The sequence below is a fragment of the Euphorbia lathyris genome, chromosome 5 (genome assembly GCF_963576675.1).
Source record: "Euphorbia lathyris chromosome 5, ddEupLath1.1, whole genome shotgun sequence".
NCBI lineage: Eukaryota > Viridiplantae > Streptophyta > Magnoliopsida > Malpighiales > Euphorbiaceae > Euphorbia > Euphorbia lathyris.
Genome location: NC_088914.1, coordinates 28,384,967 through 28,409,041, shown reverse-complemented (window position 1 = coordinate 28,409,041; position 24,075 = coordinate 28,384,967). Strand labels below are relative to the sequence as shown.

At 33.1% G+C, this 24,075-nt stretch overlaps 2 protein-coding genes across 4 annotated transcripts; one reads left to right on the top strand and one right to left on the bottom strand.

Moving 5' to 3' along the window:
- Positions 1-11,411: 11,411 nt before the first annotated feature.
- Positions 11,412-18,081, top strand: LOC136230722 (uncharacterized). Of its 2 annotated transcripts, none has more exons than XM_066019888.1 (5): positions 11,412-11,796; positions 11,893-12,029; positions 12,990-13,087; positions 15,901-16,067; positions 17,815-18,081. In XM_066019888.1, exons 1-4 carry the CDS (start codon positions 11,628-11,630, stop codon positions 16,037-16,039), a joined length of 543 nt encoding a protein of 180 aa, XP_065875960.1. In that variant the 5' UTR covers positions 11,412-11,627; the 3' UTR covers positions 16,040-16,067; positions 17,815-18,081. The 2 variants fall into 2 exon arrangements, with proteins under 2 accessions (XP_065875960.1, XP_065875959.1); XM_066019887.1 differs by having other exon boundaries at positions 11,416-11,796; positions 11,887-12,029.
- Positions 18,082-20,579: 2,498 nt separating this feature from the next.
- On the bottom strand, positions 20,580-23,529 carry LOC136228633 (cyclin-dependent kinase inhibitor 3). 2 transcript variants are annotated; one of them, XM_066017081.1, is made up of 3 exons: positions 22,886-23,529; positions 21,052-21,258; positions 20,580-20,931 (listed from the first exon to the last, which is right to left on the bottom strand). In XM_066017081.1, exons 1-3 carry the CDS (start codon positions 23,308-23,310, stop codon positions 20,862-20,864), a joined length of 702 nt encoding a protein of 233 aa, XP_065873153.1. In that variant the 5' UTR covers positions 23,311-23,529; the 3' UTR covers positions 20,580-20,861. The 2 variants fall into 2 exon arrangements, with proteins under 2 accessions (XP_065873153.1, XP_065873154.1); XM_066017082.1 differs by having other exon boundaries at positions 21,052-21,255; positions 22,886-23,524.
- Positions 23,530-24,075: the final 546 nt, after the last annotated feature.

Below are 24,075 nucleotides of genomic sequence, written 5' to 3'. Positions count from 1 at the left end.
TATGAAAACCAAACACGAGGTGTCTAATTAAACACTTAAATTTCTTTATTTTAAAGTGAAAAGACAAACTGGAGAATAAAATTATAACACAACATTAAAAAAAAAGATTATTAATTTTACATCAATATTGGATACTATTATTTTTTATGAAATTGGATATTATAATTATATAATATATCATGATTTATTTAAGGATGAGGCAAAAATTTCAGTGGGACATGATAGTACCCTCGCCCTAAAATTAGGACCTCTAATTGATATATTGGCTTTGGGGGTACTATCCCTATCCTCGAATATTTTGTGATCTCTGCCTTTGTCAATTCGGATCTACGTGAGGTTTGAGTATTTTTTATCCTGTTGTCACCCTTAGCCGGGGCTTCTAAAATGTTAGGCCGTAGTTGGAAATGCTAAAAATTTATCCCTAACATTTTTAAACAAGATTTAGTTTTATCCTATATAGTAGAAAATTAGAACGGTTTAAAAGAAGAAGGGAAAGTGATTGGGAGAGGTGGGAAATGTCAATTTAATTAGTAGAGAAATTACTACTTGACTAACCATATTTAAGCTTTTTTATTATCAATTTGTAGATTTTCTAATTTTGATATTATGAATAACAATAATCACCTCTATCAAATTAATTATTGAAAATGTTAGAAAGACACACCATGCATATCCTAATTAATTAATGGTTGGTACCTATAGAAGATCAATATCTTGTCATGTATTATCAGTTTTCAATTGTTGAAAGAAATATATATCCTCTCCTTTTAAATATCAATTTATAGGAAAACTTGAAAAAAATGGAGGTAAAAACTCCATATTTTCTATTGAAAATTCAGTTTATTTCCCCACACATACACCCAAATACACCATAGAGAAAAAATAAATCTAGAGTTTTAATTATTATTTTAAGAGTTTTTTTTTACAAAAATGGATAATTCAAAGACATACAAAAGGAAGGGGTATAGAAACCCAAACCCCATGGTCAGACTCAACCAGACGTCATAACTAACAAATAGGTAACCTGATTCGTAGACCGTTTAGAGAATCGACCCGAAGAAATGTCGAGCTCATTTAGAAGAGCTTTACAATCATCCACAAGAATGCCAAATGGGAGAAACCAACACACTAGTGCTATTAAGTCCCAAAATTAGGAGTTTTGAATCTGATTCCAATTGAATATTGGAGAGTCCAAATGTTTTCATCCAGCTCAACGCTTCTCGTCAGCTAAGCGCTGCTTCCATGAAGGGATCCATAATAGAGCGAATCAAGCCATTTACAGCAGATGCAAACGCACCAAAGGAGTTCCTTAACATCAGTCTAAAACCAGAACAACCTAGTTTGTCGACGGTTGTTGCGTGGATGTTTAACTTCAACATGTTGGACGATGGGGTTTCACTTAATGGATGCAGCCACATGGCTAAAGACCAAAAGCAAAGCTTGAACCTGCTGTCATTTGCTTAGATAAGTTGTCGCATTGATAAAAGAAATACCGGGGAGAGTAGACTTATTTTCCCAAACTTTGGGTTTCAGTCTTGCGAATGGCCTAACAAACTACAACAATTGTCTTAAGAGTTTTTCTGTCAGAATTTTCTTTCACATGTGCCTATAATTCATGGAAATTAGACATGGGTGCACTAATGTCTCTAGTGGGAGAATAATTCCAAATAAGTTCAGCTCTAGGATAAGCGATCACATCATGATAATCATCTTCTCAAACAACATCAGATTGAGGATAGGAGGGAGGCACATCAATATGCCTACAAATCAACGTTGCTCGTGTAAGGAGGCATTTAATAGAAGCTTCTGACTTTTGGCAGGGCTCTAATCTACCAAATGTTATTCCATACCTCTGGAGAATTAGCAACATTGGTTTGTGTAATTTGATTTACAAAATTCTGTCTAAAATAATTGCCAACAGATTGATATGTGTGTTGCCTTTTGCTTATCTTCGACGTGTATAATGCTTTTATTCGTGAAAGACTGATCTCAGATAATGTTATGCTTGCAAACCATTACTTAAATCAAAAAAACCTAAGGTAAAACTGGATATGCCTCACTGAAATTAGATATGGCTAAATCCTATGGCAGAATTGAATAGGTTTGTCTAGAGCATGTGATGTTGAAGGTGGGCTTCAGTAACTAGTGGGTTCAGTTTGTAATACAGTATGTAACCAAGGTGTGGTATCACATTATTAACGGAATCATGTTTTTGGTCCTCTTGTTCTATATACAGGCCTCAGATAGGGAGATCTAATCTCTTTTCTTATTTGTGTTGAAAGGATTTTAGCATCCCTCTCAGCCTTCGAAGCTTGTGGATCCATTCATGGTTGTAGTATAGCTCACCATGCCCCTCTAATCTTACACCTATTTTTATTTTTATTTTTGCTGATGCCAATTATTTGTTCTTCATTATTTATATGAAAAGGCTAATGGACGAAAGATTAATTTTGATAAGTCACATGTCACTTTCAGCATAAATATTTTTCCTGATACGACTGTAATCGAGCCGAGCCAAGCCAAGCCAAGCCTTGGCCTGCTTAGGCTCAGTTCGTCATATTGTTAACGAGTTTGGTTCGAACTCAAATTTGTGTTTGAGCTCAACTCATTTAGAAGCTCATTTGTTCACGAGTCATCTCATTTATCTTATTCATGAGCTTAGCTCATGAGCTGACGAGCTTGTTTACGAGTAGCTTGTATCTTTTGTTCATGAATGAAATAATATCAAATAAAATAAAACATATTTAGCAAATGAAATAATGCAAATTTTACATGCATAAACATTAAAAACCTCCTTTTATTTTTTACTAAAAAAAAAAAACCTTCTTTTAGTCATTAAATAAAAAATACTGCGTGGAGAGGGAGGCGATAATGAAAAGAGGAATGAGAAGAGGAGAATTGAATGCCGTGAAGATATGAAGTGATCAAAGAAAAAACCCTAAATCTCTTTCCTATACTTCTAATCTAATTTATATTGCACTATAATACCAAATAAACGATTTTTGGAATGGGCCATATATCAAATTATAATTATTCACGAGCTTATATCGAAGTTGTTCATGAACATCATAATCGAACTTGTTCACGGGCCTATAACTGAGCCTTCTCACGGGCTTTTGACCCGAGCTTTGTCATGCTTAAACTTGGCTTGTTTACAATTTGAGCCTCTAAATCGTATTATCGAATGGCTTGTTTATGAATTGAGTTGAGTCGAACCGAGCTTTTATCGAGCCGACCATCGAGCCGCTCATGAACGGTTCAACTCATTTACAACCTTACTCCCTGAAGTGCAATCTTCTCTGAGTTTCCATTTTAGGGTGGGCGTGGTCTCGACCCCTGGAAAATATCTAGGCCTTATGTCGCTTATTGGAAGGAAAAACTGAGGTGCTTGGCTATCTAGAATTCAATAGCAGCCCTAGGAGCCGTTGTGCATCCCAAAGAAATTTGGCGGCATGGGTTGTCATCTTCAGTGGTGGCTAGAGTCTTTAAAGTCGGATCAATATTCGATGCGACGATTAAAGTGAAAATTAGTTTCATATGACACGGTATTATGTCAAGTTCCCCTCCTTAAAACTAGAGCTTGTATTCTGATAGGCAACGAGTCGACCTAGTATTTGGAGTGATCTATAGTCGGCGGATGAGTTCAACCCGTTTATGGAGAGTCGTTCCCCTCCAGACTTTGAAGGCGCTACTATTGACATCTTATGTATCAGCTTTAACACTCCCTGAATCAGTCGTGGATAAAGCTTATCTAAACAAGATCCCGTTGAGTAACCATGATGTGTCGGACCGTTGGTGAACGAAATTAAATGCATATATTTAATAGTATTGTGAAAATTAATAACAATGGACAATTGTTTTAATTAATATGGAAAAATAAAATATAATAAAATGAAGTAGAATAGGTAGGTGTGTAAATCCAAGTAAATGGCACATGCGATAAGGACATGATAGAAGGAGAGACACAGAATCATAGTTTTGTAAACATTTAAGGAAGTTGTGTCGCATTTTTTAAGTTTCAATGATGAAAGGAACTTCAATTCAATGCTCAAACCCACTACCATATTTTTTTATATATAAAGCCTATAAATTAGGTTTTACATCCCTCTCTTCCTCATTATTTCTAATTTGACTATTATTTATCCATTGTTTTATATCAATTTTTCATTAATTAATTTCACCTTTGTAAAGGTTAATCCACAGGCAGACGGACATGGGGTTACAAAAAAGACTTATTGATCCTCCAACTTCGAAAGGGAATAAATGAAAATTAGAATTAGTATCATAATTTTCATAGGTAATTTCATTCTACTTATAAACGGATTTGACAAAACTATCGGAATTTGTGACGGAAATGTTTGTCAATATAACTTCTAATATATTTTTATTTATTGAACTTTATCTTTTAATGTATTTTCGTCCATTGATTCCTAATATTTGTTTCTAGTTTCACCAATGTTTACAAACTTTGCAAATATAATTCTTATTTAGCTGTGGATTAGAAAATATGCTTGCTTTTTTTTAATAGAATACGAGTGTGTCAAAAAGTTATATAAAAACTTCCAAATGTAAAAAAACTGACTTCAGACGATTGTTAAAGATTAAAAAGACAAAAAAGCTAAATTCATAAATAAAATCGTAAAGAAAATAAGATGACTTAGTTACGAGAAATGATGCCAATTAGAAATAAAAGTTTAAAGATTTAGAATTGAAATTTTACAAACATAGAAATTGAAAAAATGTAGTTCTTGTGATTGAAATGAAAATAGTAAATTAAAAAAGTTCTTCAAAGAAAATAAGGATACTCTAATTGAAAAAATTAAAAATTAAAATTTGAAGAGATTAAGAAGTTGACATTGTTGTTGAGTTTTGAGTTGAGTTGGTCACCTTAAAGATGTGATTCCTCTTCGTGATCCAAGAAACCAAAATTGAAAATGCCATATTCATCCATTAATAACAATAAAATCTGTCTTAAAAAATGGTTTATACAAACCCAGATCATTCGATTTCAAGTATTTGTTTTCATTAAAGTTATTTTATACACTTTTAATTCCTTTGAATCCGTTCATTTATATTGTTATAATTTCAGAGAGTTTATATACTTACATTTTACTACTTCTATATAGACCTGTTCATGAGTTGGGATGAGTCGGGTCTAACCGGGCTTGTCACATAATTATTTTGTCCAAACCCAACCAAACCCGCACTATATCTACATCGGGCTCGGGCCGGACTGTGCCAAACTAAAAGAACTAATTATCAAGCCTGACCCAACTAATATCTTTGTATTTTTTAAAAATTAAAATTAAACTAAAAAATTATACTATAAATATAAATAATAAAGTACAATAAACTAAAGGATTATTTCAATAAAAATCAATTAATGCAATCCTAAATAAAAAAATAATGTACATGTTCACCAATTCTAAGAAATATATGGTTTGGAAATTTTTATGTTGAAGAAATTTTTATTTTTATTTTTGAAATATAAAATTTATTAAACTATAAAAATTATTAAATTAAAATTATTATTAAAATTGCAGGTCGGGTTGGGCTGAGCCTGAGTTTTGAAACAAATCTCAAATCCAACATATTCTATATGCTGCTGGCCAAAGCAGGTATGTGCCGGACCTATTACGAAACATATACGTCCAAACCCGGTCTTTGAAGAGCGGGTTTGGACGGGCTGGACGGACCAATGGGCTTTTGATGTCTACTTCTATACATCTCTTTATGGTGTTTTTTAGAGTAACAAAATCTAACACTTAGTACATCCCTATAGACTAAAATTTGTTTTTGCCTTGTTCACGTTGTGTTAAACTATGTAAGAAAAGCAAATACTCCCTCTGTTCCATATTATTTGCCTTTTAAGGTTAATGCACAAGGATTAAGAAATGCAATTAATGTTAACTAAAAGTCTTTGTTGCCTTTGCATTAATTGCATGCATTAATTAATTTTTATCTACTTCTAAAATAAAAAGGTAACTTAAATAGGGGTATATTTGGTAAAACATCAATTAATTAATGTGCATTGATTGAATCAAAACGTCAAACATTATGGAACAAAAAAATTTCTCTAGAACGACAAATATTATGGAACGGATGAAGTAGAAAATGTCAAAAAGCACACAAAAATAGAACAATAAATAAAGAGAAGGGAGTGGAGATGAGATGAGATGAGGATACTTTACTTTATAATAATTTGATATGATTATCCTAGCGGGTCCATGACAAAATTATTACATTTATAAAAGAGCCCCCACTCTTTTTATTAGGATATAATGATGCCACCGCCACTAATACCACCTTCATAGATGGATACAAAATAAATTTTCTTAGTTTTCAAGTCAAAGTGTGTGTGTGTCTGGCATGGCATGGCATGCATGGTCAATTACCCATATTAGGCATCACCATTAAAGTTTTGGACCATAAAGCTTTTTGGGGGATTATTTTGTCATATATGGCCTTCATTTTCACGGGCAATCATGTGTTTTTTTAGTCCTTTTAAAGGCCCAAGAGTCAAGATTTGTACAAATTCCATCTTTTACATTTTCAACATTCTTTTGCTTTTGCTTTAACAACATTTTTTTTTTAAATCAACTCAAAAATTACTTGTTTTTAATTCCCAAACCTCTAATTTAGTTCGATAGAAACATGGTGCTCTCGTAAGCAATGGGTGGTTGCTTTGCTCGCTCTCAACTGAGGCTGAATGTCAGATGTTAGTGATTATGTCATTAGACGACGTCTTATGGTACAAGAGCTTCCCAATAAAATTGAATTTGTGGTTCCATCCCCAATTCTAAGATGTGACAATTTGAGTGCTACTATTTTATAATGAATCTCATTCTTTCGCAGTAAGCATTTGGAAATTGAGTTTCATTTTTTTCAGAATTGGCTTCACGTACACTATGTGAATTTTTCCAATCAAATTGTGGATGTCATGACAAATGACAATTTCAAGATTTGTGTTCTAAGTTGACACTGGTTCCTTCTCGTACTCAACTTACGAAGGCATAATAGAGTTGTATATGGTTTAGCATTTCTATATGGTTTGTAGTGGCTTTTGTAATACACCCATGTGATTGTTGTTTGTTTCTTCTACTAGTTAGGACTCCTCCTTCTATTTGTAAATATAACGATGGATTGTATTTGTACTCTTTATATCAATTGATCTTAGATATATATATATATATCCATTCACAGAAATGTCATGTTATCTCATATCTCTTAAATAATTCAAAATCATATTGGTTTCGGACTATTGTAGAATTTTTTATTATTGAACACGTACGTACCCTAATAATGTTTTAACTAGACCGATGGAAACTAAACTTTTGATTTGGCTAAGCCTCGTGACAAATAGAAATATTACTCCATATTTCAGAGCATCACCAATGAAGGGATAATGAATTACTCATTATATCTCTCTTCACTTTACTGCCACGTGTAAGGAAGAGTATAGTGAAGTATAATAAACATCAATCAGTTGGTGTTCATTAAAAGCTGGCAACATCTAGAATTTAATTATTTTTTAAAAAGTAAAAATTCAATGTTTGAGACGTTATGAAATACTCAAATTGTATAAATTTGATTTTTAATTTTTTTTAAATTAACTTTTTTTAACCTATAAATACTCTCTTTAGGAAAAAATCATTCATTTTTTACCCTTTAATGTTTTGTTAGAAAATTAAATAGCTAAATTAATTATTTTGTTAGAAAATATATATTGTTAAAAAATTAAATAAAAAAAATGTGATTTTGATTGTTTCTTTCAAATGATTAAGTGGTTGTAGTGTTTAACTACTGTAAAGGAAATATTCTAATGAAATGGAGTTTATTATATTGATTTTTGGGATAAGTTTATTATATTGATGATAGTATGTCTATTGAGGTAAAGGCTATGGTTACTTTGTTTTTTTACAAAGTAAGCCTTACTTTGTGTGTTTTCACCATTAGATTAATTTTATATGGTGAAAATACATCAAGTAATGGTACTTTGTCAAAAACAAAGTAACATAGAAGGTACCTGTCTATTGAATATGTTTATAACCATTAGAGATTATGGTATTTCATTCCTAAAGAAAAAGTTAATAATTGAAAAGATTCGATTAGAAACATAAAAAAATAAAAGAATGTCAACTCAAAACACAAAAGGTTGAAATACATTTGGGGTTGTGAGAACAAAAATAGGTGTCAGTGTCCCAACCCAACCCCTAAAATCTAAGGTAATACAACAAAAAGAGCACATAAATAGAAAAGACATTGAGTGTCCCAACCCTAAAATCTAATCATAATTATCGATTTTGCAGGCTTATTTACACCATACTCTTACACAAGGCAGGCATCCTATGCTATCCTATAGCAATCTCTTCTTAATACAAAACTTGCCTGCATAATTTATGCTATAATATCTTCTACATATGAATTTCACTTTGAATTAAGTCTCATTTTTTAGATGTTTACATGTATTGGAAAAAGACCTATTAATAAATTGAGCTGAGCTGGATTCTCGACGGATCTAATCGGACATAAATACCTTATTCAAGGTCAGCCCAATTTGGGCTCGAAAAAGCTAGACCACAATAAAAAAACTAATTCTCAAAATGATATATTTATATTAAAATTTGAATACGAATGATAAAAAAAATACATCAACCTTAAAATTTAGTTAATTAATTCAATAAACATATCTTAAATAAAATAAAAATATTTAACAAACTATTAAATTATATATATATAAAAGTGAGCCTGATCGGGTCAATTTGAGATTTTGAGACAAATTTCAAACTCAATGCATTTTATGTATAATCGGGGTTTGGAATAAACCATGTCAAACATCAAATAGACATGTCTAGGGGCGGAGATAGGGGAGCCTAGAGGGGCCCAGACCCCCTCCCCCCACGGGAACCAACTTACCATGGGGTTTCAGCCCCCGGCCACCATAACCACTCATACTATTGATGGTTTAGCCCTCTATTTGCAACAAATTAAGATTATGATGATTAATTAGTTCATTAAGTTTGTATTTAATTGCAAAATCTCACTTGATTAATATAAGATAGGGAATAAATTTCCTTAAATTTGTTTAAAACGACTATATTTTATTTTTATAGTCCAAATCTAGTTTAATTTTAAAAAGTTTTACAATACGAAAAAATTAGTTCAGAACAAAAAAAAATACACAAGTGTAAAATTGATCCCCTCTCAGACCAATCCTATATTCACTATTATGCATATCCAAACTCAATCCATGAAAAAGGGATTTAGACGGGTCAATAAACTCATAAACGGATTTAATTGAAAATTCATCTTAATAATATAAACTTAACCCAACCATTTCGGATTCATAATAACGATTGAGGATGTGAAACTTTTCTTTTTGAGTAAAAGTGCCCCACACCCCCCAAAATATGGACCACTAGCATCTCAGCCCAAGCCCAGTTTATATAGAATATAACTATACTTCTAATATTTACTTACAAGTGGACCTGTTCACGGGCCAGAGTATTCACCCGGCCCGTCGTCCTTTGGAGCAGATTTGGATAGTATGAATTAAGCTTAGGCCCGATCTGGTCCAAATCCGCTAAAACCCGTCTACTTTTTGGGTGGGTTTGGGATTGATTAAAGGGTGAATTAGACATAAGTCATGAATCAAGTATATATTTATAATTTCCTCATACTTAAAGAAAAAAATTTTATTTTGTCATATTTTTCAGTTTTTTTTACTACATCCGTATCCCACTTTCTTTTTTTTCAAAATTATGATTTTTGAATAATGAAAAAATAACTGAATTTTGACAAAATTAGAAATAAAAATAAGCACACAAATATAGGAATTACTTAAATATAAATTAAAATTCAAACATGATTTTTGATGTAATTTCTTCTTGATTAAAATAGCACGGGTCGGCCCAGCTTGGCCCGTCTATTAATATTAACTAATTAATTTATACATTTATATATTAAATATTTAATTTTAAATATAAATTTTGTTTTTTGTAATTAAAAATTATGTGTATATATTTAGGTGGGTTTATATGGGCTAGCTGGGCTTGAGATTTGATTTTTAAGTCCGAGCTCAGTCCGGTTCGAGTCCGCCTAAATTTATAGCGGACTGGGTTGAGCTTGGTTTGAGTACTTTTATATAAAAGCCCGATAGGCCCGGTCCGAGCCCAGTCCATGGCCAGATCTACTTACAAGTTGAGCTAATTGTACCCCAAGCTTCAAAAGTTTGGCTAATTTTCTATCATTATTAACAGAGTTTTTTTTATGTAGTCATGAATCTTATTATCTCCACTCATATGTGCATTATGCTATCACTCATTATTAACAGATTGAAGATATGTATACTTTTTTAAAAAGAAAAGGTTTAAAAAAAAATTATCTCATGTTCGGCACCGAATCAAAAACATGTTTACACAAGATATATTTTGTTGAACTTTTTTATTTTTTATTTCACGTGCATATATGTGTCTTTGACAGTAGTATTCACATATGGATTCTGATCAAATTCACTGTTAGATCTACGCTTATTAAATCTAAATTTTAGGATAGTTTGAATCTCTACCATAGAATTCTAATAAACCTAAATCTAATGGTAAATGTCCAAATTCATTTGATCATTCAGGGTTTAGGTAAGCACTACTATAAATCGGTATAAATCACTTTGTCTTATTTTTACATAAATCACTACTATTTTTCATGTATTACATATTAGTAACCGCTAACAACAACATCAAACAGCAAATAGGAATATATGAACCAAACAGACTCTAAATGTTCCTAAAAACAACTTAAAAAAACGTGATTGAAAAATATAATATGATAGTTAGATAACGAATCAATTAATTATCATGTTGTGTGATTGTATAGGTAAGGACTGTCCATCCAATCCACTAATTAGTAGGAATAACAACCGACAAAGTATCTCTAAGCAATGTCAATCTCAGATTCTTACCTATTTATTTTTTCGTTATCCGTACATATTACGTTACCTTAACGAATACTTCATGAATCTCATCACCGTCTCATTTAAATAGTAGGTACCCTTATCAATTAAGAATCATTACATAAAACAAAAAATATTACAAATTTAAGAAAGCATAAATTTAATAAATCATTCATAAATAATTCATCTACAAACTATTAATACATGGGTTATGGGTTCGATTCTCATTTCCTGCATCTAAAACTATTAATATGTTTTTTATGCAAAAGATTGGGGACGAATAACGGATAATAAGTTACTTGTTACCCATTATCCGTCAATTATATTACGGTACTAGATATCAGATAAGTTGGGAGTTATTCTCATATCCGTCATGGTTAACTTTTTAAACTCATACTTATTCCGTACACTTTTATACGAATACAACCTATAATTACATTATAGTCTGATAGTGCTGGATACCCACGCATTGAATACGGGTTGCTATCCCTACTAACTAGAGCTTGATTGGGGAAGAAGTTAATCTTCCCAGTTTCCCAATTTAAGTAGACTACTGAGATAGTAGTAACAGGCAGAAGGATTACTAATTTAACTAACGAAAAACATAAACGAGGCAAATGATAATACAACGAAAGGAAGAAAGGTGAAAAATTCAAATTTGGGGGTTGCAACAAAATTCATGGACTGGTCTTCGTGGTTTCGACGCAGTAATACAAACCCCCAAACCCCAAATCAATCTATTCAAAAACAACACCAGCACGAAGAAGAAGAACTTGGAATTACCCATCAATTAATCGATCACGTCAAGTCCTTCACACTCGAAACCTTCAAGAATTTCCCACTCAAAGGTCAGTATTTGTATTTGCATTTTACAATTGTGTCATTTTTCTTGCTCTTAACTCTTAATTTAGTTGTGCCTTCTGATTGAATCTTGGTAGCTGAAGAAGAGGGAGTTGCTGGAGATTCTTTTGGCGATGAAATTTTAAGTACCAGTAGTGCTGCAGCAAAATCCGCCAATGTTCAAAAGGATCTCTCTAAATGGCAGGAGCGACATGCTACTCTTGTCCTCTCCAAAGTCAAGGTTTTTGTTTCTACTTTCCTCATAAATTGTCTTGGTTCTGTCTTTTATATATTTGATGGATATGAATTAGCTTGTGGCTTATTTTATTGGAGGAGATCACTCAAGATGAGATGGTAGTAATGGACATAGTTGGTGATTAATCTGGGTGTTTGTGGAAAATAGGTTGGCCTTGGGAATACAGGGAATGAAAAAAAAACCGCATTTGTGAGCAATTTAATTGTTAATGGTTTATTTTATGGGTCATGGTTTTTTAGTGACAGGTAATTTTGATTATTTAAGCTCGACAAAGAGGAAAATCAGTAAAATTTATGATAGTTGGCTGGGCAGTTTGGAAAAGGATTAGTTCAAATGTTGCATTTGGTGTATGAACAGTAAGGAAAATATGATATGAAGAACTAAAGTCCATGAACTGTTGATTTGTGCTTTGCTTTTTGGGGTTTGTTTAGGATTTTTGTCTCATGTCACTGAGCTGAGCAGGGACAGATATAGGGGTTCGGGAGGGGGCTTGAGCACCCACTCGTCGCCGGAAAATTCGATTGAACCTATTTATGGAGCTTTAATTTTTTAGGATGAAGGCACCAAAAAAAATTCAATCAAACACCTATAGGCATTGGAGCACCCCTTCCACTGAATCCTGGATCAGTCACTGAGCTGTGGCCTTTATTAACCAAGGCAGCTTTCTTACCATGATTATACATTAATTTACTTATAGTGGGGTTTTCTGAGTGCATACATTCATTTATTCTCTATGAATAGGAAGGGAAAATTTGTGTATGAAAGGAAGATTAAACTATATATTCAGCAACCCTGCAGTTATGAACTGGGAGTTTGTGCAAGTTGTTTTTAAGTCTGTTGACATGTCAGTTTTTGCACTTCAACTGGCACAAACACAATGAACGATGGCTCTTGCTTTATTATGCATTTCAGTTTCTTTTTCCCATATGCTCCTTTGCTCTTCAGGAACTTTCACAACTTAGATTTAAGCTATGCCCTCGTCACTTGAAGGAACGGGATTTTTGGAGGATTTATTTTATACTTGTCAAGAGCCATGTTGCTGTGTAAGTTTTCAAGTTTCAGTGACTTAATTATACTATGTTGAAATTCTATTGTTCTTGAAGGAATTTCTCTCTATTTGTGAACTGAGTCTTTATGGGTATTTAGGTTTACAGTAATATTACTTTCACATAACTTATAAACTCTATGAATCTATTATATTGGAGAAAATTCACTCATGAAAACTGAAAAGAGTAAACGTTTCAACTTTTTAATTTAATTTTAGATGTTTATAGAGTCATGGCAATGCCTAATTCTTGAAATGAACTGATAGAGAACAAATAGAAAAACAGCTAACCAACTCGAAGATAGGAATGTGATCTTTATGATGATCTTTTGCAAGTACCACTACCGCTAATGAATCTAGAACAAGCAAATGCAAGAATGAAAAGAAAGCAATAACATATATAAGAAACTAATAACAGTTAGTATCTGCTTTGATAGAGAAAACAAAGAAGAAATCAACAGCAGATTGTATCTGTTCTTCCCAGGGAGAACTCAAGTTTCCGGGCCAAAACCAAGAGATTCTCCAAACATATTAAAGATTACCCCTCCTAACATGCTAAAGACTACCCCTCTTGCTAACCCCTTCCCTACCAGTACCTTACACTCACCAATGCAAAGCCTGAAAAAGTTCCGTATAAGAGTGACGTGTCCCCTAATTCCGGTAGGGCAAACATTCATCACCTTTGGGCCATAATATAATTGGTCCAGTAACGATGTTATATTCCTAGTATCCCATTCTCTGTCACTACCCACACCATCAAAAACAGTCTTCTCCTCAAGACTAGTTATGAAATTGACGATTGATAGAAAATTTATCTACCCGTGACATATCTTTCTGTTCCTTAATCTTCCCTTGAGTCAAGCTTTCTCGTGGAACCTCTTATGCATGCTTGAAGTTACCTTTTTACTACAATTATTTTACACAACAGAAAATCTGAAGCTTCCACATCAAAATTGTCCCAAAGGACAGTACATCCTCCTCAGTTACGTTGTAGTCATCAAATTCAATCTTGAATTCACTAGAAATCTTCTGCCGTACCTTGCTCTGGATCTCTACTACATTTCCAGAGTTCCAAATATACATTGCAGAAATGAATCACCTCTACTGATTGAATGTGGAGATACAAGGTTCATTGTATCTCCTTTTAGACCAACCTGATAATGCATCCCAATATTCAGTAATCCAATTGATACAGTAGGTTTTTCCCTAATGTTTTTGTTGGATTGATTTTATCCTCAACTTAAAAACCTAAATCAATTTTACCCTTATTTAACAGAAAAAGTGAGAATAATGTTTAATGTCTATTGCATTTTCCTTTAAATAAAGGTAAAATTTATCAAGGAAAAAAAATTAGGCTAACATATAGCCAGAAAAGAAGATTTAGAGTCACATTGCTTAGCTAAAAAAAGGTTGAAGGAAAAATTGGAGTTTAACCCGGAAAAGGAACAAAATGGTTAAGTCAGTTCTGGATGTCATTCCCATTGATGCTCTCTGGCATACATTTATCTGAATGTCTGATTTTGTTTGCTCAAGTTGTCACTGAGAAGAAGCTTAAACTTTTTTGATGAATATTGGTGGATGTGAATAAATTCTGTTTCCCAAATTAGATTTTATGGTAGGCTGCACGCCGACGTATCAGTTTCTAGCTGACACCTGAAGAAGCATTGAGATTCAGCTAGACTTAGCTACATGGATTATATTGCACCAGTTCACTCAGTGTAAAACTACATTTACAATTGTTGATTTCATATTATATGGATATGCCAAGTTTTTAAATTGCCTGTCACCTGCTGCAATCCTTCTCATAAGCTTGGGACGGACATGTACGGTTGAACCAGGGTACTAGTCAAGCTACGAGTAGACTTCGATAGCAATTTAAACAAAAGGATGAAGTTTTAATTGTAGTCCACTCTTTAATGAAGGACCAACCCTTCACATTTTTAGTGGTAACTTGATATTTTCTCAACTCTACTGGTGGTCTATGTATTAATGCATGAAAGAGAGTGTTGCAGTATGATGTGCATTGCAGACTCAACTCGGTCATTGTTAATTCAGCAGAAACCTAAGCTCTATTACTCATTCCACCGTCCACCACACAAGTAGATAGAGTCCTTTTAAGTGGGCCTCATTATTAGTACTATCTCACTGTGAGAATCTTTTTAGCAATAGTAATAAGAAATTTGGGTTACAAGAACGTGCCTGTTTGAAAAACACAACATTATAGATTTGTAAGTAATAAGTGTATGAAATATAGGATTTCAAATAACATATGATTGTTAAACCAGTTGAGCTTTGATATTTGGTTGGAGACCTGAGTGAAAAATCCTTTATTGCAAGCTAGGTGCTTTGGAAAATCTCCAATGGAAGTAATATATCTCAGGAAAAAGTTTAGGTCTACCACTTGGAATTTTTGGTTCTGAATTTTATTCAAATGTGCTAATTCTGCATTTGGACCTGAGTGAAAATTTCTTTATTGCAAGCTAGATGCTTTAGAAGATCTCCAATGGAAATAATATATCTCAGGAAAAGTCTAGGTCTACCCTTTGGAATTTTTGGTTCTGAATTTTGTTCAAATGTGCTAATTCTGTATTTTGCTTTCGTTCTTGTTACAATTGCTAGATCTGCATTATTCTCCAGACATTTTAATTGCTCACATGGCCATCAACTTAATGATTAACATAGTCAGAATTATTTCCCCTGCTCTTTTCTTGCAATAGCACATGATATAGTAATTTTCTGTCACTCTCACGAACATTTTACGGGTACTTCGATTTTCATGAACAAGAAAAAATGACTTGTATCAATTATTAGATATGAGTTACGGGCTATACAAGTGGCAAAAATTAAAAGGATGGCAATGGAGCAAGATAAATATTCAGAAAGTGGTGCATTTGAAGTTGAAATGTCAGAAACAAAGCAAGCAGCAAGTTCAGAGCCTCCAACTCCATGAGTTTTGAGTGGAAAACCGGTTCAAGCAGGTATTGCTCTTATTTTACCAGGAGAAGAAGTTGATTCTTTCTTATATTCATTTCAATTTGCTGAAATAAGTTTTGTATTAAGGCACTTGACCTGATATTAGGGTAAGGTTTAAATTTGCCCTTAACATTTTGGGAGAAATGCATATATACCTTTAATGTAAAATTGTATTCTTAATGTTTGTAACTTGGAGCAATTTTGGGTCCAGATAACAGTACATGGTACATGGATCAATTTTGGGCCCAGTTAATAGAACTCAATTTACTTTTACCAGGGTTTAGGGGCAAGGGGTGTCGGTGAACTCCCGGCCGTGGGGCCGAATCACTCCTTATAGAGAGGGGGTGGTTTAGGGGTCGTTCTCCCCCTTGTCCACTCCTCCGTCTTCATCTGTGGGGTGCTGATTGCACCCCCTGCAGGAGGGTTGTGTGTCCTTTTTCTTGCTCTAGCCCAGGCAGCGTTGTTTTGGCCTGGATAAGAGGAAATAATAATAATAATAATAAACTCAACACATATGGGTGAGTTTATTTTTTGCAATCCAAGCATTCAAAGGTTATCCTGCCAAAACCTAGGCCTGAAATTGCTTCATTCGGAAACATTGAGTTTTTGACCTGACAACACTATATACAGAGACAACCCTTCAATTTTATTGCATTTATATCATATCATGCATTATGGCTAAATTACATAAGTGGTGTACAACCTTTGTCCACTATCAGATTTTGGTGTACCTTCAATTTGTACAGCCGGTAATTGCGATCAGTCAACACGTCACGTCATCAATTTGACCACTCTAGAAGTCAAAAATTGACCCACCAAATATGAAATTACTAAAATGCCCTTATCTCCTTTCTTGCAACTCCTCTCCCTATCTTTCCCTTTCTCTCTTTTAAGTCCTCTCTCTCTCTCTCTCTGTCTATTTATTAATTCAAATATAATGGAATTAATAATTATAGTCTAGATGGGGATGGAGGATTGAAGGGACTGTTCACAGGAGTAGGTCCTCGTGTTGCTTGAGCCGGTCCTTCTGTTGGGATTGTGGTTTCATTCTACAAGGTTGTCAAATACACACTAAATAGCAGGTATCATATTACTGATTAAAAAGAGATTTATTGCTGCAATCTGATCCTGTTTAACCCAATTGAAAATGAGATTTCCATTTCCAAATTACCGTTGATACCGTTGAAAAATCAACGGTTGAGATTTAAAGTAGTAAATTGGGAATGAGGTTGTCCCATTCACTGAATTGATAAATAGAGAGAGAGGATTTAGAGAGAGAAATGAAAAGATAGAGAGAGGAGTTGCAAGGAAGGATAAGGACATTTTAGTAATTTCATATTTGGTAGGTCAATTTTTTACTTTTATATTGGTCAAATTGCTGATATGGCGTGTTGACTGTTCACGTTTACCAGCACTACACTTTAGTGGGAGGCAGGTTGTACAGTTTTATATGCAAAATTAAAGATTGTACACCAAAGTAGACGAAGGTTGTACATCACGTATGCAATTTACCCCATATATGATCATGTAGAAAATATAAATCACATAACACAATTTTGATACAACCATCCGTTTTGATATTACTATTTCTTACATTAGGGGTATGTCTATACTTCTCCAAAAACGTTAACGGCAAATATGTACAGAATATTATGCTTAATTGCTAATGGCATGCTTCATATTCTGACATTCCTTGAGATAAATCCCTAGCGAATGTACTCTTAATTTACTACACATGTGTGGGATTGACAGGAGTAACTGGAGATTATCAAATATGAAAAGAATTCAGATCTGGCTCTTGAAACTGCTGTGACTTGGCTTCTGGAGAGATGCCATCTCAATCAAACCCTGTGATTGATTAATATTCCTTGTGCTGATTACTGATCCTCCTTGTGGGATTAAATGCCTAAATTGTAGTTTTAGTAGAATATTTGGGAAATAGACAGTGACTAGAGGTAGTAAAAGTACATGTGACACGAAATTGATATGCAATTTTAGTATTTGGATTTAGCTTAATAAGTAATGTGTTATTTTTTTATCGACATAAAATTGGTACGTAAATTTTTGGGTTGGGTTAGGGTTGACAAGTTAACCCGAAAATGACATAAATATTTAAAAAAATATATTATATTCTTTCATGTTTTTATCAATAAAGATGATAAAATTACAATTATTACTTGCAAACACGATTTGAACCTCTTACATTGTTATAAACGTATGTACATAGTAAAATTACATGTCGAAAACACGATATGAAATCGACACTAACCTGATTAGGATTACACGATTATGGCACGGAAATTTGGATTGGGTTAGAATTGACTCATTTTAACACTAATCCGAAATTGACACGACACGAACCTAATAATTGTCACCGCTAATAGCGAAACAAGTCATGTTAGCAAGTGTGATGCTTCCTAGTTTGTGACATGAACACACACATGATATTGTATAGGGTTCTTAGGCATATGATATTATCTTTGAGAGGGATAGAAGTCAGAAAAAGACCCTACAAGTTTCAGACATTTAGGAAGGCGACATCTCTAATCTGCTTTCACTTTTACAATTCACATGTTACATTATCAGATGTGACATTATCTCATTTTCATATTACGCATTTGTATGCAATTTCAACAGAATCTCTATGCTCTCACTCTATTTACCCTACTATCTGCTCAAATATTTAAAATTAATTTCTTACTTATTTAAAATTGCTAATTCTGGATGAAACTGAAAATTGCTAATCTACCAAGCAAGGCAATATTTAATCTTAAGCCTCTATTGAACTTCCACCAACAAAGTGCGATAGAAAATGGATAAAAAAACAAAAAAAAAATGTAGTTGAAAATTTTCATTATTGAATTTAAGGAGGCAGTAGAATAAATTTAAGGGACTTAATATCATAAATACATTAATTAAGTTCACGGACTTAGATAAAAAAAAAATCATAATTAAAAAAACTTAATGGCTTAAAATTAAGTTCTACTATTAATGTAAAGCTTTCGATTTCTTTCTAACGTAATAATATAATTTACAGAGGTAATTTATTTAGTATGTATGTGAAATATATAGATCACATAATATTTGATACTCTACATGAAAAATGAATTAACAACTTTAAGATTTGTATCATACTATTTGATATTGTTGTTAGTTTTTTATTACCGCTTGTTTGGTTCTCATTTTGAAAGTTAAAATTTTTTTTGCTTTTTCACGGTAAACATTAGGAATAAAAAAATAATTGGTTATAACTATTTTGAAAGAAAAAACAGCTAATTTCTGGCAATAGGAAATATGCATTTTACTTGAACTCTTAATGTGGGGGAAGTTAAGAAAAATAAGTAAAAATATATTTAGCGAAGGTTAAACAAATCATCAGCATGCCATAAAAACTCAGTTCAACTGAATTAAAGGATAAAAGTAGTAGACAGACAAATTTCATTAGAGTTGTAAATGACCTGAGCCGCTCTTGAGTATCTCGACGTTCAACTCGATTCATAAACGAGCCGAATTTAAGTACGAAAAACCTCAACTCGAAAGCTCGCGAGCTGCCTCTGTTATAGATTCATAAACAAGCTCATAAGTAAACTTTTACGTAAAATTTCAATTTTGCAAGTTTTAAAACTACATATTTTATGTTAAAAAAATTCAAATAAATATTAATTAGTGAATTGTTCGCAAACAAAATTCACGAACAAAATTAATAAGTTGTTCAAGAGTAAAAGTCATGAACAAATAAATAAACAGTTCACAAAGAAGATGTTGAGTTCGAAATTGTTCGTTTTCTATCGAGTTAAGCATGAACAAACCAAAACTCGGCTGAATTACAAGCCTAACTTTTGTCCTCCAACAACCCAACTCAAATCTACCATGTAAAGAGAGATACAGTACACGCACAGATAAAGAATAGAAGAGTTTGAAAAGGACATCATCAAATCTATACTCAAAAATTTCGTACAACATCCCCATGTGAATGAATGAATACCCAAATTCACCAGTCTCACCATTAATTACTTCAAATTCAATTAATGCCCACTTGACAAATTCACTCACCCACCACCAGTTTTAGAAAAAAGTAAAAATAGCCTCAACTTCTCTAAGTTAAAGATTGATTTCGTCACAAGAATCCAAAACTGCAAAAACTGACCACCACCACCACCACCACCCCTCTACTCCACCGCCATGATAAACCAACCTAGACTTTATAATACAAAAATAAATAAAAAGACAATATTGACTGCAAGATAAGCTTATAAACAGTTCTTCAAAAACACAGTAAAGTAAAAAACTAGTTACCCAGTGTAAAACTAATTAAAGCCTGGTGCATTTGGACAGGCAGTTGAATAGTGTGGTCCTATTCCTATGTTCAACATCAATAAAAAAAAACCACTAAAAGTAGGGAAGTAAACTATCTTATCTTAGATTTACTGGTTTAGAAACATCACTATCAATACTTTAATTCAGGGCAGGTGATTGATTGTCTTGTGTCCTACAAAAATATTGCATGGTACAAAAACAGCAAGAGGAAAGGAGCATATAACAAAGAGAAAATGAGTTACATTTATTACTAAAAAGAGCATTCATGGTCCATTCCTAAGTATAGACAAATGTTAAAATCTAATAACTAACTCTAAATATACCTCCTACAAATTACATTAATCAAACATGTAAATGCTAAGCTATCATTTTCCCCCAAATCATTTTACTCATCTGTGGAGTTATCCCTCTTCCATGTCTCCATTTACCTTCAGCATTTAAAGAATCTAAGGGGTATGAATTTCCTAGAGATGAAATACTGGTTATGGAATCACTTGGGCCCATTCGTAGCGACCCGAGAGCGGCAAATCATTCGCAATATCGAAGTTATACCTGCAAGAAGTCAAGAAAAACATATGAGAAACACTTGTATAACTGCAATCTAGTTGGAATAAAGTTATATCACTTTGCACTTTTCTTGGATCAATGAAACTATGTATGCTAGAATCATACTTCTCAATGAATAGTCTCTGTTGTTCCTGTTCTGCACAGGTAAAAAATTCCTCCATTTCATGGGTTGTGGGGATATTTCTCAGTATGTTATTAGTAACTCTTCGATTAGCCATAGTTGAGCTTGTTTGTCTAGTTGTTGAGCCAGGGGTTCCAATAGTCTCTGAGTCCCTTATGAAGCTGCAAGGAGTGCTTTCCCTGGTGCTCCTGCTTTATCAATCAAGACAAAAGTCACTATATTTGTTTGTAAACTGTCAATCTCAAAGATAAGCATTTCAAAGATAATCAATAATTGAAAATTAGAAACCAAATTATTTTGGGGGAAATGGGATTTATGCTAAGAAAGTAAGTCCACTATTTAGAGGGACAGCGCCAATTTGGGAGTCAGAAGCTATACAAAGAAAGCAAGAAAACTGATATTTTCTGTCATCTAGCTATGGTCCTAAAATCAGAGTATCCCAAATAAATGTCCCACTCTGCAACTAGGTCCCATGAATATGATATATCATTATATATTATCAAGCTAACACTTATTGACTTCACTATTGCAAAGTAATAAATATACAAAGTAAGAATTACAAAGTAAATCCAAGTCCATAACTGCGGTAATTCAGAAGAGGAATCCCATGATAGCACACAGCCTAGTTCTTTATTTTGAGTTCCTCATAGACTCAAATTAAGTCCAAATTATTACTCCAAATACCAAGTAATGGTCTTCATAAAAACACACACACAAAAAGAAAATCTTGAACTCATGGAGTACTAACCAAACATACACTAAGATATGCACACAAGCTAGTGATGTTTGAGATCCAAAATCAGAAAATAATTTTACATCCTTTTCTGGTGTGCCCGTGTGAAAAACGAGGATATAAAAATGAATAAGTTGATTTTCAGAATAGAAAAGAAAAGCAAGTTGCAATATTAATAAATCTGCTTGGTGGGCACACATGTTTCAAATGGAGACCTGTATAATAAATTATAAAGAAACAACTTCCACAAGTCGCAGACATCAATAACCTTTTGTTGAAAGCAATATTATTCATTAGCAATAATATTGATGTATCACAGGAAAACGGAAACTGATCAAACCAAAAGAAACTCCAAAAAAGTTTATTTTTTCTTTTCACTTTTTCTGAGATTGCAGAACAAATACTAAACAGAAACGCCCATTGTTTTCACCAACACAAATTCTAATCCCATGTTTTTATAAAAAAAATTTAAAAAAAAGCTTATGATCTTATCCCATGATTTTATCCAAACGAAAGTGAAGTTGACTGCATAATTAGTAGGACTTTTAAGAACCGAAACAGAAACCCCATTTATTTTAAAAAGAAAGAAAGCAAAATCATCCAGGAAACTCCGGAGAACATAAAAATTACTCAAGCAAAATAGATAGAACCTTGCAAAGAAGAAAGCATTGAAACATGCATGGCTTAACTTGAGTTTGAAAATTTAAAATCTTAGAACCCTCATGTGAAATTATTCCACTGCATGGGAGTTTTCTTCTTCTAATTGAAAACAAACTTGTTAAAGCGCCTTGAAAAGTAAACACAGCAGAAAACTTGCTAAACATTTCTCAAGGATAAACAAAACAGAGGACACCAAGAAACTCAAAAATGCACATAAAAAATCACAAAACAGAATAAAAGAAGCAGCTAGTAATAGCAAGCAGAAACAAAAACCCCAAAACAAAAAAACAAAAGGAAAACTCCAAAACTAAATAATCAGAAAGAAAAACTAAGAGAGGAAGGGGAAAAGAGAGCTAGACTAGAAAAAAAGTCAAGGTAAAATAAACGAAAAGGAAACCTCATAGGAAGAAAGAAAGAAATACTACCTTTCTCTTAGTTCAAAGTCCAAATAGTTCTCTCCAAAAGAAACCTCAACGCCCAAATCCTCTGATTCACACTGCAACCCGAGCATTTCCCGCTTCTCACTGAAACACCCGCTCTCTTCAAAATCACCGCCACCCTTTTTCCTCAACCTTGAAGAGTCTTTGCAGTTCAATTTTTTTCCACAACTAGCATCTGAGTTCTCCGGCGCTTCGAAATCAACACCCCCTTTTTTAGCATCTTTAAGCAACGGAGGCTTCTCAAGGCGGCGGCTCCTGAGCTGAAGATAGGAAGAGGAGGAGGTATCGGGGTTAAGTCGTTGAAGGGCGAGGGTTTTAGCTCTTGTACGGACACCAGAGGTAGTGGATTGAGAGAGCTCCATTAAAGCTACATCTGCAGAGATTTGAGACTTTTTCATGTACTTGCCCATAGTTTCGATTGAATAAGATTGCAGGATGGATGATTTAGGTTTCAGGAGAAAAGGGACATGACAATAGAAAAGGAGGAAGAAGGAGAAGTGAAGGAGAGGAGAGAAGAGAAGAGAAGAGGAGGGAAAGGGAGGGATTTTTCTTTTTTGTATCTGAGAAAGAGAGAGAAAAGTTAGGGTTGGGATTAGGGAAACATTTCTGATTTCTGATTTCTGATTTCTTCCCCCCCTTTTTATTTCTCTCCTTTTTTTAAATTATTGAGTTTTCGTTTTCTTTTATTGCATATTTTGGCTTTTAAAAAAGTAACTCAAATAATATATCTCCAAATTTCCTTTGTTTTCTTTCAATTGGTGGCTTCGTGGCTCCAATTATTGTCATTTACATCAATGTTTTTTAATTCATTTATTTATATTTAAATATTAATTATTGTACATTGATATTATCTTTTACTAGACATATCATTATTGAATATGTAACTATTAGATATATATGTCAAGCAATTTTTATCAAACAAATCAAATATATACAAGGATACAAATTGGAAAGGGCCTTTCTTTTTTTAAAAAAACAAACTTTATTAATGAGACTCGAAAGGTCAAGAATTGTTAAATAAAACCCGAAATATGATTAAAAATACGGAAGAAGTTGTGAAACGAGAAAATTACGCAAAAATGTGAGCCAACTCCTTAATTTGGGCTTTTAATAGCTTAAGAAATAAGATATGTCTCTAAGTTTGATTTTTAATGGATAAAACATTTAGTTGAAAA